Source organism: Apus apus, chromosome 6, assembly GCF_020740795.1.
Source record: "Apus apus isolate bApuApu2 chromosome 6, bApuApu2.pri.cur, whole genome shotgun sequence".
Classification (NCBI taxonomy): Eukaryota; Metazoa; Chordata; class Aves; order Apodiformes; family Apodidae; genus Apus; species Apus apus.
This window is the reverse complement of record NC_067287.1, coordinates 35,030,963-35,043,136: the sequence shown is the minus strand read 5'-3', so window position 1 is coordinate 35,043,136 and position 12,174 is coordinate 35,030,963. Positions and strand designations below refer to the sequence as shown.

General features: G+C 41.6%; 1 protein-coding gene across 7 annotated transcripts in view; it reads left to right on the top strand.

The window, feature by feature from the left end:
* The window catches only part of KANSL1L (KAT8 regulatory NSL complex subunit 1 like), a 64,905-nt gene extending 53,010 nt beyond the window's left edge, over positions 1-11,895 (top strand). For 6 of the 7 annotated variants that reach the window (XM_051623975.1, XM_051623977.1, XM_051623974.1 and 3 more), the window contains 5 exons: positions 1,147-1,271; positions 2,185-2,239; positions 7,781-7,893; positions 9,291-9,471; positions 10,111-11,895. In XM_051623975.1, coding sequence (XP_051479935.1) covers positions 1,147-1,271; positions 2,185-2,239; positions 7,781-7,893; positions 9,291-9,471; positions 10,111-10,359 — 723 coding nt within the window. In that variant the 3' untranslated portion in view covers positions 10,360-11,895. The remainder of the gene's footprint in view (positions 1-1,146; positions 1,272-2,184; positions 2,240-7,780; positions 7,894-9,290; positions 9,472-10,110) is intronic. The other variant, XR_007889945.1, reaches the window with a different exon arrangement.
* Positions 11,896-12,174: the final 279 nt, after the last annotated feature.

Sequence of the window (12,174 nt, the reverse complement as noted above, 5' to 3'; positions counted from 1 at the left end):
GGGCCTTTCTTTTTTTTTTTCTAAATTTCATTAAATATACTGTGATTTATGTTGCAGATTTTACACAAGGGCTCTTATGACGCTTTTTTTCTTGGTGCAGCTACATAAAGTTGCCTCACAGTGCAAATAAAGTCACAGAATTTAACTCTCAGCTTCACTCTTTAAAACCTTTTGTGCACAACTACAGACAGTCTCTGGTATATAAATCTGCTGAGGAGCAGCACAGCTCTGGTTCACTGAAGTCCCTGCAGAAACACACTTTGTTTTATTGGAATTTATTGAGAATTTAATAATATTGAGATTTCAGTCCCACAGTTCTGCTAAACCTAGTGGTATGCTGGTGCTCTGCAAGTTGTCATGTTTCAATCTGGTGACAACTCCTGGAGAGCTCAGTTTAAATCTGTGTCCCCCATGTAGCTTTTGGCAATGTACACTCCTTCTTTTCTCCCTTGTTTGGAGGAGACCATCATCAAATATGCTTTTTAGAATAGGTGCTTCCATTAACTTTCAGCTAAAAGTTGAGGTGTTGTAATGTGGAATGTGTTGTGATTTAAAACTAAGCTTTCTCCTGCAATGTAGGAAATTCAGGTTTTGAAGTAGGTTCTAGGCATGTAGGTTCCAGGCACTAGTGTGCAGAGAACACCACCAGGAATCCTTCTATGGTCACAGCAAAGAAACTCAGTTTCTGTCTTTTGCACATATTTCAGAAAACCACTTTCCTGTGGCTGTTCTTCACTGCCAAATGTAGGTTTATTCTTAATTGTATCCCTCTGAAGAACCACTTGTGTTAGGGGTTAGCAGACAGTTTATAGAAGGTTGTCCTCGTAGACTGAACATTATGAAGAAGGCAGCATTAACTTCCAAGTTCTCATAAGCAGCCAGAATTAACTGTATCTAAAATCAAGGAAGGGAGCCTCCCACTGATTTCAATAAGAGTTATGCCAGCAAGAAGCAAATCCCAGAGGTGAGAGAGTTTTAAGATTTGTTGAGATTCCATTGAGGGGGAAAGTCAGAAGTCATTACACCACTAGAAAATGTGTTCAAGTGACAGACTTTCTCCTCATGCAGCTATAATGTTTCTCAGCTAATATGTGGGTCCTATGATTTGAGCTGATTGACCTCATCTGTATTTATTATGTCATACAGCATAACTCCAGGAGGAGGTTGAGAAGTGAGAGCTCCTATGATATAGACAACATTGTTATTCCCATGTCACTGGTGGCACCGTCGAAGCTGGAGAAACTACAGTACAAAGAAATCCTTACCCCAAGGTTTGTTCATAACGTACTTTGTTGCAAAGAAGATACCAAAATGAACATGAGAGTGTTAACTAGGAATACTGTTAGCATGTCATTAGATAATTTTATAATACTAAGATTATCTTTCCATGCATTCAGTTTAATCTTTCTTTCTATGCACTTCAGGTTGTGTGACTGGAATGGTGGGAAGACTGGGCATTGGATAGCACAGGGGAAATAGTCCCCTCCACAGGGAGGTGGCAGATGCACAAACTGGCTAAAAAAATAAGTGGATTTATATAATCTTAATTGTAATGATATTCGTGGCCTTAGATGTGCTGGAAGGCTGTCATGCTCTGAATGGGTCTTTAGAAGTTGCTGTTCTTTTTTGTGTGTTACAGTTAAGGAGAAAATAGTTAACTATTTTCAATGAACTAAACAGAAATGGTTTTAGCACATATTTTTAAAATTTACTCACTCTTGACACAGCAGAACAAGCTTAATTTTTTCCATACAGCATAAACCTATAATCCATGATTTCTAGAGACATCTCTTCTTTTTTTTTTTTTTTTTTTAAAGAAAGAGGACATCTTTAAATTGCTAAAACAGGTGAATTGATCTCCTGTGCTGTAATTCAGTGGCTTACTAGCAAATTGCCTGAAATGGCTAAATGCAGTTGTCCCATGTTTTAAATCTGTAATTATACTGTTACGCCTACTGGGTAGCTTAAGGACTGTGTTGGGAAAATGAAAGGTTAAATGTTGGGTTCTGTTATCAGCACCTTAAATTTGACTTTCTTTCATATGAAGGAAATTCTGAAGCACAAGCAGTGTTGAAGGAGGAGTAGCTAACAATATAGTGTAGAAACAGAAAAGCAATCTCTACTGCTGAAATAATGAAACAATATTTATGTAAATTAATTTGACTTTTCTTGTCTCATTTCTAGCTGGAGAGTTGTTGAACTTCAACCTTTAGAAGGATCTCATACAGATGAAGAAGAGGTAGGCTGTATTTTAATTAAACCACTAGTTTTTAATTAAACTAGATCTATAATTGGACTAATCGGTGTGTGTTTTCCAAAGTCAACAAGACTTCATGCAAATCCTGCTAAGTTTTATATTTCAAAAAGAACTTTCTTAAGTATCAGATTGTGATGTATTAGATGTGTCTTATCCCAACCTACTTGGCCCTCTGGTGGATGACAGAAATGTGTACATCTCCACAGACAGTCATTGTTCTCTTGTTCGTTGGGCTCTTCTGGCCCTTGCTGTTGGCATGGTCAGCGCTTCCACAGGGACCCCTTGCTCAGTCCTCTGCCTCCCCTGCTCCTGGGTGTTGGGAGACTGGGTCTCCCAGCACCACACTCTCTTCACAGCTACCGGTGCTACAACATCTGTCCCTTTTTCTCATCCTCTTCTTTGATGGCCAGTTCCCATGGCCTGTTCTTGGGAAGAAAATTGGCATTTTGCCTGTGGGCCCAACAGGTTTCTTCCATTTTCTCCTCAGGGTTCATTTTCCTGCAGCCCTCCTGTTGGGAGCAAACTTTACTTCTTTCTGCTTTGTCAGGAGCAACATAAGCTTGAACATTTCCAGCTTGCCTGTTGAGCTAAGCTTGCACATCATATGCTACTCTTGTTTCCTCCAGATATATGAACCTACTATTTTCAGACGTAAGAATCTACCTGTTCTCTCAGGGAATGTCTGTGGACTTTGCAGGTTGGGGTGCCCTTGTCCCCTAATCAGGGGTTTGAGGCATGTCCTAACCCCAGTGCCAATGTACTAGCAGGTCTGGTCTCAAACCTGGAATTCTGTCCTTCTGATCTTTATGTGGCTCCTTTTCCAGAAGCCTGTCAGTCTTGCTGTCCTTTGGACATACCTAATTTCCCTCCAATCTCTGCTGTAGGGCCGCTTGTTGTAACTGCAGAACTTCTGTTTGTACCTTCAGCCACAATATCTGTTCTTGACCTCCTTTTTCAGAGAAGCTCTAGAACCAAGGTTTAGGTGTCTCAGTAGTAGAAAAAAAGATTGCATTTGGGTAGCAGTACAGAAGGTTATGCCAACCTGGTCTAGTGGGAGGTGTCCCTGACCAAGATACCAGGTTCCTAGCTGGTGTAGTTGCACTGGTTTGGCACTGTACTCTTGGGTCAGAAGAAAGAAAAATTGATTCTGTCCTGCCTTTCTCATGCACTTGGGAAGTACTTGTGAAATCTGGTGATCTGATTCATGTCACCTCCACCACCGCCTTTTGGTCTGGTACAGTCTCTGCTAGCAGGAAACATGCCTGATCTTCTTTTGTAGTGAGAAGGTCAAATTATATACTCCAAAGAAGCCTCCTGCAAGGATATTTAATTAAACCATTTGCAGAATAAGGTAGCAAGGGCACTCTTCAGGCTGGTATCTGTGGAGGGAAAAGAAGGTTTTCAACAGTGATTTGCCTTCAGGGCTTCAAGGGACTTGCTTGGAGGACTCTGGATTTCTTGTTTTGATTTCAGATCCCACGCAGATGACTTGTCTAACATACTTTTAGCCTATTTTGCTGAAGGGACTTCAAGGTGTCTCTCTGTGAAGCTCATGGGATAATTGCTCCTTTAGTAGCCCTCCCAGTACATTTGTATTTGGCATAATTAGTTGATCCTGTATGATTCATCCTTTGGCCAGGAAATAACTTGAGTTAACAATAAAGCAGCTTTGCCTCCTGCTGTGGTCCACTGCTTTCTGTATTGTCTGTCAGCTGCTGGGTAGAATGAGAGAAAAGAGATGGCAGACAAGAGAAAAATGCTAAAGATCTCGTTTGTCTTAATCATCCTTTGCCAGTTTTTTCCCTTTCTGTTGGGATCGTGTTAATTGATTTGGATGATTTTCAGAGTGCTGAGAAAATGTGGTGGTCTGGTCATAATTCTTCCACTTCCTTGCTTTAGGTTTTAGGCTGAGTTAGATTTGTTGCTGAGCAAGCTTGTAATAAGACATGAGAAAACAGCATTATCGGTTTGTTTTTTCTGCACTCACACTCTGACACTCGTGAAATGGTCCCTTGTACTGAAATCAAGGCAAGCTTCAGTAGATCATTCGTGAAGGACAAGAAAGGGCAAAACGTACTTTTTGTTTTTATATAAAGTAAGCTTTTGCTTTGCTTTCCACAGCATAGCTGCCTGTGGTGGTACTGCATAGTACTTTCTTTTCTGTGTGTTCTGCATGGCTAAATTTAAAACTTCTGGAGTTGTCTGTGTGTCAACCAGCAGTTAGGGATTTCATCCACTTAATATCTTTTTGGGGTTTTTAATTTTTTTTTTCTATTTTTTTTCCTTCTCTTCTTCATATAAAGGCTCTTATTGCCCAATGTGACAGCTTTAAGACTCAGCTGGACAGGGTACTGGGCCATCTCATCTAAACTGTGTTCCTGCCTAGAAAAGTTGGACCAGGTGATCTTGAGATCCCTTCCAGCCTGGCATTGTGTGATTCTGTGAACCTGTATCTGTGCAATAGACTTGCACCTAAAGGTTCCACAAGTTAAAAAAAAAAAAGTGGGGTCTCCAATTTGTCATGTTCTATAAGAGACTCAAGGACAGGAACTTGTTGCTTTCTGAAAATCAGACCCATTTACTCTACCTTTATTTGATTACAAAAAGCTTAGCTTTTTTGAGTGTGTAATGTTTGTTTCTGGAAATTTTGCCTTACAAGGACAAGCACAACAGTTGGGCAGTGCAAAATTTACTCTATTATCTGTGTCTGCTCTATTACTTGCTCTAAAAATACGTAGTCTTTTGAAATAAAGCATTTGAATTTCCTGGTTTGCATGTATGAATTTGCAGTCTGTTATTGCTTTAAGGCATGGGAGGGTGTGGCACGGGTTTTCCTGTTTTATTTTGGTTTTATTTTGTTTTGTTCATGTTAAGGTTTTTGGCAAGTCAGGGCTGTAAACTAATGCTCAAGTTTATTTTGTTGTGTTCTAGTAATGACAAATACTTTGGAATGATTCTGTGCATAATTAGTTTTGCATAAGTGTTTTCATGGCTTATGACTGACTCAGTGTTTCCTGTGAAGCCAAAGACTGAAACACAGACTTTGTTCTTTTGAGAACCTTTCAGAAATATTCCTGGTGCTACTCAACATTAATGCACAGTGTCTTGTAGCTAAATAGATGTGATGGGAGGATCCAGATCTTAGTTTGCTTCAAGTCTTTTTCTTTGAGTGAAATCATTAGACATGCCTCACAAACAGACCTTCTAGTAGTGAGTTCTCTCAGCATCACTGCCAGATCCATCCACCAAGGAATGACAGTTCTTTTGTCCTTTTCCAAACTAACCTTAGTAGAGATTTAAAAAGTAGATCAAATTTCTCTAGTTATAGCAACTGGAGAAAAAATATATATAGTTAAACATTAGCTATAACTGGAGTTAAAGCACCTAACATTGGTGGAGGAAATACATATAAAGCATATCAAAGCTGGAGAGGGGCAGCAGCTCTACTGATCCAAGTAGAGACCTTTCACTCTGATATAATGTCATTTTATACGTAGAACAATTTTTAAATAAGAAAATGTATTACTTGTTAGTCTTCAATGCAATAGGGTAAAACCAATTTTAAATAAACAAGTAGTTAAATCTGCTGTCATCAGCAATGGAAAAGGAACAGTAAGGCTTATTTCTATATTTTTCAAAACTCTTCACTTGGAGAGGAATGTGGACTTTGATTTTTGAAAGGAAGCTTGTTAAAAATGAAGTTTCTTCCCAGCATGAAAAGTTCTGGCCATTTGCTAAAAATAGTATTTTCAAAGTCTTAAGTTTTTCTTTCAAAATTATCTTTTGTTTCCACTTCAAAGGAAATCTGAGCACACAGAAGAATCCTGAATTTTCCCGGAGGGAATAGCACTTTTGTAGTTCATAAAATTCTCACTTTCACGCTATACATCATTGACCTTGGAAAGGCAGAATCTGAACTGAGGTGCAGCCCTTTACTGATGCCATCCCAGTGGCAGAGCTGGAGATTTTCAGGGAGAGGAGAAAACCCATTAGGTTGGCTTGCATGAAAGGAAATCAGCAGCTAACAAAGTGGTTTGCGTTTAACATCAATAAATAAAAGCAGTGAGGAGCTTTCAGAAAGTGGTCATGAGATGGGCAAACAAAGCAGGCCTGTTGGTCTGAAGGTTACTGTGTAAGTGCTGGGCTGAGTAGGAACCAGGCAGGTGCAGGCTTAGCAGGTAGGTCCTGTGGCTGTTTCAGATAGCACTGAAGTCTTTGGGATCATAAATTGACAGAATGGTTTGGGTTGGAAGGCTCTTTAAAGATTGTTTAGTTCCAGCCCCTCTGTCATGGGCTGGGACACCTCTGACTAGACCAGACCTCCGAGCCCCATCCAGCCTGCCCTTGAACACTTCCAGGGATGGGGCAGGCACAGCTTCTCTGGGCAACCTGGGCCAGTGTCTCACCAGACCCCCTCTGGACTCGCTCCAACAGCTCCATGTCCTTTTTGTGTTGGGGGCTCCAGAACTGGACACATTTCTCCAGGTGAGGTCTCACAACAGCAGAGTAGAGAGGCAGAATCACCTCCCTGGCCCTGCTGGCCACGCTGCTTTTGTTGCAGCCCAGGACACAGCTGGCTTTCTGGGCCATATTTCTTTTTTGTGACCCATGACACAGTTCTTGTCCAGGATAGATCTGGCAGTGCAGCTTCACAGCTTCCCTGAGCAGGAATTGTTCTTTACTAGAATTTCTCTGCTTTTGATTTGGGAGTGGCTGGCATAAAATCCATGGCTGCAGCACACATATGCTTTTGCCAATCTTAGTTTTTTAGGTGAAGTTTTAAGAGTTTGAATGGTTTGGAGCACTTTGAAATAACTGAGCTATGCTGGAGGGGTTGGGCCAAGAGCTCACCCCACCATCAGGGCAGTGAGGGGCAAGGGCAACCAAGTTAAAAGGACTCCCATTAGGGCCCTTGTAAGTTGTACTGGGGTCATGCAAATGATTTGCTAAGAAATAGTCTCTTCAAAGCAGAAGTCATTTTCTGCTTGGTTTCGTAGCAGGAATGCAGCACCTCAGGTTTGCTGAGTTCCTCTCAGTGTGGAGCTATGGAAGTCCTTGGTGATCTCAGACCTATTTCTTTGTGCTTAAAGTACATCTGGCAAATTTCTGCTGCCTCCCAACCTCCTCCTAAAGCGGTCTCTGGAAGCACTTGGATCTTTTGCTTGTCTTTATTATGTGCTTTTAATAATGCCTTGATTTGCAAATGAATACTTGTCCTCCTAATTTTCTGCCTCTCACCACAGACAAAATGTGTTAGTTGCATGGGGGGGGTATAATTTCTATATCCATTCAGATCAATGGCAGACGTGTAAAGAAATCAAGTGAAAGTGACAGCATCCTGTGTACCAGAGCTCCAGCAGGAGCGTAAGCTGAATGTGTGTATTTTGATGTGCCTTTATGCTGCAAGCATGCATTGTGCTGCCTCCTCTTGTTTGGTGAACAGACCTTTGCAGAAATACATGTAATATAGTTTCTAGTGGTGTCCACAATTACGAGAGCAGCTCTCCCTGTGTTTTGTTACAGATAGAAGATCTATCAGATGAAGCTTTTTCCTTACGACATACCAAGTATGAAGAAAGGGAAAGAGCAAGGTGGTCACTGTGGGAGCAGAGCCGCTGGCCCAGAAGGAACAGCAGGCAGGTGTCTTGACTTGGATCAGAGCATTTCTGTTGAGCCACTGGTGTTGGTTGTTGGTGCAGCAGTTTCAGAAATGCTGTCACAGAGAAGTTTGAAAAGGAGAGCACTCTTCATTAATTAACTTGTGGGGGACAGTACGGCTATGTTTGGTTTTGTGCCTGGAAAGGGAAGGCAGTTCTGAAGCACGGATACTTCCAGAGATTTGGCATGTTAGTGACCTGGTATTAGTGAGTAAAAATCTTACTCCCATCCTGAACACATAGCTCTGCCAGTTTGTGCCACTCCCAGTTGTTATGACTTCAGCCACCAAGTGTAACATGAGTCCTTCTTCACTCACCTGACTTAGATGAAAGTCTGCTGCATTCAGAGATATGTTACTGAAGGGCCTTTGGCTGTGAGGGGAACCTTACACTTAAAAACGTCATTGTGTGAAAAAGGTTGATTCTTGCAGGCTTGCTGTCTGGAGCAAAACTAATCAGAATTCAATTCCTAAAAGTCTTGCAAAAGAGCAAATGTCATAAAGCTGCATTTGCAGTTTTGCTCAGGGAAAATACTCCTAAATTGCTTCAGAATCTGCCAGGACAAAAATAATCCTATAAATGGTGGGATAACTTCTTCTGTTATTTATCATATGCTTGTGTCTACTCCTGGGTGAAAGTGAACTGTGATACTGAACAAATATGCAAAGATGGCTTTCTTTAATGCAGGATAAAATTAGAACTTGCCATATTAAGGAATTCGATTTTAAGCGACAAAAAAAGTTACAGATGTACCCTTAATTTTGAAACTGTGAACTCCTTGGCAAAATCTCAGCCCTATTTGAATTCAGAAGTAAAAGTGCTGTTAGCAGGAGCATGGTCAGACTTCCACCTGCCATTTGAGTGCCAGTATTGTATATTTAGTTCAAATTTGCAATTAAAGGCGAGGTCAAAATTTTTAATCTTAATACATAATTTTGACCACTTTGGAGATAAGAGGAAGAATCCCAAGGTCCTGTCATTTCTTCTCGAGTTACATTGGCTCATTTTGCTGACAGTGCAGTTTGGACTCCACAGGCTCCTGCAAATGATGCCATGTTTTCCCAACTGGGAACAGCCCATGGCTCCCTGACTTCTTTTGTCCAGAATTACAGTTCTGGTGAGCATGTGGAGCAAGGTGCAGGAGTGGGACCAGCCAGCAGCTGTTCTCCAGCCAGAGTGTGCCTGTTCCAGCCCCATTTCATCTGGTTAGCTCTTCCACGTAGCACACTTTGCTTTGGCTTGTGACAGTGAAGTTGTCAAGAACCGTGTGTGTTGTGTGGAGAAACCACTCACTGAAAAGAAAATGTGAACTCTTCCTGGTGAGGTGAAAGGACAGGGAGTAGCTCTAAAGAGTATCATCTCTTCTCCTGCACTAGGTCTTACAGCAAAAACGCCGATGGAAGACACAGCCAAGATGCAGTGCAGAAAGACCCCCACGGCCCCTCCTGTGCCTCACTGCACGGCGCTGCTGAACCTCTTCCCGACCTGGCTGTAGAAGCCCACAGCTCTGTTTGTTCAGGGATTGCACACCTCTGCAGGGAGACCCAGGAGGCAAAGGTGGGTGCTTCCAATTGCTTCCAAGTCTGGTCAGGTCTTCAGTCATCACTGTCTCTAACCTAAAGCAAAAAACCTGAACATATCCTGCTGTCCCACTGATCAGCAGAATCTCAGGCTGTTACCCTAATTTTTGTGGACTGAAGGTAGTGCTCCTGTTGAGAACCAGATTGCTGTGCTTGATGAATTAAGCCCAAGATTTGTCAACAGGTAACCATTTCATGGCTCATGCATGGCACGTGTTTTTTGAGGCAAGTATGGCAGGCCTGGGTTCAGGGAGGCTGGATCTTTATTCAGAGATGTTGACCAGGATTCCAGACAAGCCTGATGGTTATGAGGTCAGGTGTCCTGATGGTCTGGCACCATGGAGAAGCACTTCCCCCTTTCTGTACTGTGTCTGTTCAATTGTAGCTCTGTTATTAGTTCAACACCCTATGAAGCCAGCTTACACCGACAGCTGGTGCCTCTAAGTGTCGTATTCTTTATCTGAAGAGCCCTGCCAACGTTGTAAAGAAAGACACTCATTTGTTACTTGATAGCAGCCCATTCTGCACATTGCTAATCAGTTCAGACTCAACTAAAATCCCTTTTCCCCATTTTCTCTTTTTCCACCCTCACTCCTACCCTTCTGATTCCTTTCAGTCTGGGCTGTGGGAACGCCGAGTTTTTCCACTAAAAGATGAAGAGGTGGAAGCTTTACTGTGCCAGGATCAAATAACGAATCCGACTGAAATGTCAAGTGCAGCTTTCCCTAGCGACTCCCTCTGTACTTCATGCACACCCGTTGGTTTGCCAGACAGTGGCCATCTACCAGGAAAACAATCTGCTGAAGAGTCAGAAGACTGCGAAAACGTCTGCCTGGGAATCAGCAACACAAGAAAACAAAGGTGACAGGGAATAATGTGGTTCATTAAGAAAGCCAATTAAGGTGGAGAAAAGTGTAAGGTAAAATCTCTCTTGTTCACACAGCATATGACAGCACAATTCAAACCTTGTACGTTAGCTGCATATAATATATTTTCTTTCTTGCTTTGTAACAGGCAGGATAAATCCCAAAGACAACACTTTCTTCTTCCTGAACCCCAAGAGAAAGTAATTATTTCAAGCTGGAAGTCTAATATTCCCAGTGTCGGGAGTGGGCGCACATAAATTGCTGGCACCATTCATGTTCTGTTGTCACGTTGCCACATTTGTTAATAATCATCCTTTTCTGTTTTGTTTGTGTTCAAATGCATTTCTGGTTCTAGTGGATTCTGGTGCAGCAGGGATATGCTGTCTACCTTAACCAACAACTTCAACTGAACACAGAAAAACTACTTGACAGAATAGTAGGAAGAAGCAATAGCCTCAATTTTTTTTTTCCTGCGTGGCATGACCATGGGGCAAAAATCTGCCTCTCTAAATGCATGTGTGCAACCCATACCTAAGATAAGGGTAGGTGTGAACCAGCAGTTTCAGAGCAGGCGTTCTGGAAGCCTTGCATCTAGCTTAAAATCTGTACTCAGCTCTCAGTAGTGCCAGGACGTGTTTCATATAGATGTCCTCAAGCAATAAGATAGAAATAGACCACTGCATCGCAATAGTTGATGTATCTGCTGCTCAGAAAGTAGGGTTTCTGCTTCAGTCCTGTGGGTATAGAGAAACAGAAGGGAAGAGGAGTCGAGTCTAATCAGTGGCGCAGCTCTTTGAATATTGTGTTTCGAGTCATCTTACTTCCTTAGTCCTTCAGTAGCTAATGAGGCTCATAATATTTTGCTTTAATATGTTAAAGACAAAGTCTTGTTCCAATTTCTGTACAGTGCCTTGTAAGAGTCTCGTAAGTATGCCAACATTTGGTGACTAGCTGAAAAGGAAAAGATGATTGATGTCTAGAAGACCAATAAAGGAAAAAAAAACCCAAAGCTTTCCATTGTGATTCCAGATAGATTTTTAATTTCCCAGTCAGTTGGCAGTGAGGAAACAAAAGCAAGTTGCTTAAACTTGCAGCTGAATAGCATAGTTTGGAATGTATCTATCTGCAATCTCAAGAGGTGTTAACAAAGATTAAACATTGAATGTAGGTATAATCCATCAACAGGAAGTTTTTCTGTGTAGGACAGTTGAAGGCAATTTAATAGGAGTCTCTGGTTTTGTGCAAAATTTTTTTCCACGTGTAATATCTGGAATGGCACTGGACAGATGACCCAGTTTTAGTGTCCTTTTTTTTTGGTCAGAATGACAGGAAATATACACTGGGCATCTGAAAACAGTTCAGTAAAGTTTCAACACTACAACCTATTGTTACATTGTAGTTTATTGCACATTCTGATTATTTTTTTAAACACTTTTTTAACACTGGTTTGTCTTAAACTTGAATCTTGCCTCAATGTCTGATACAATAATCTTTGTTGCAAGGTTGGTTTTTTAATTAAAAGTTATTTCTATATATATGTTGTATATAGTCTGAATTTGATGGCCTTTTAGAAGTGAAGAAAGCAGTAATGCTTCCTCTTGGCACAGGGACCTGCCTGGCCCAAGAATGGCTTTGCAAACACACTGTAGTGGCAGCAGCACTAAGCTTCCCTGTGGTCTAGAAGCTGCACTAGCAGCATGATGAGGCTAAGGTTCCTTGCAGTGTCTCAGCAGAGAGGTGGATTTTTCCATCTCTCTTGTCCTGCATGTGCATCTGCTCTTGGGAAGAGGTTTCTCAGAGTTAGGTGTCTCAAA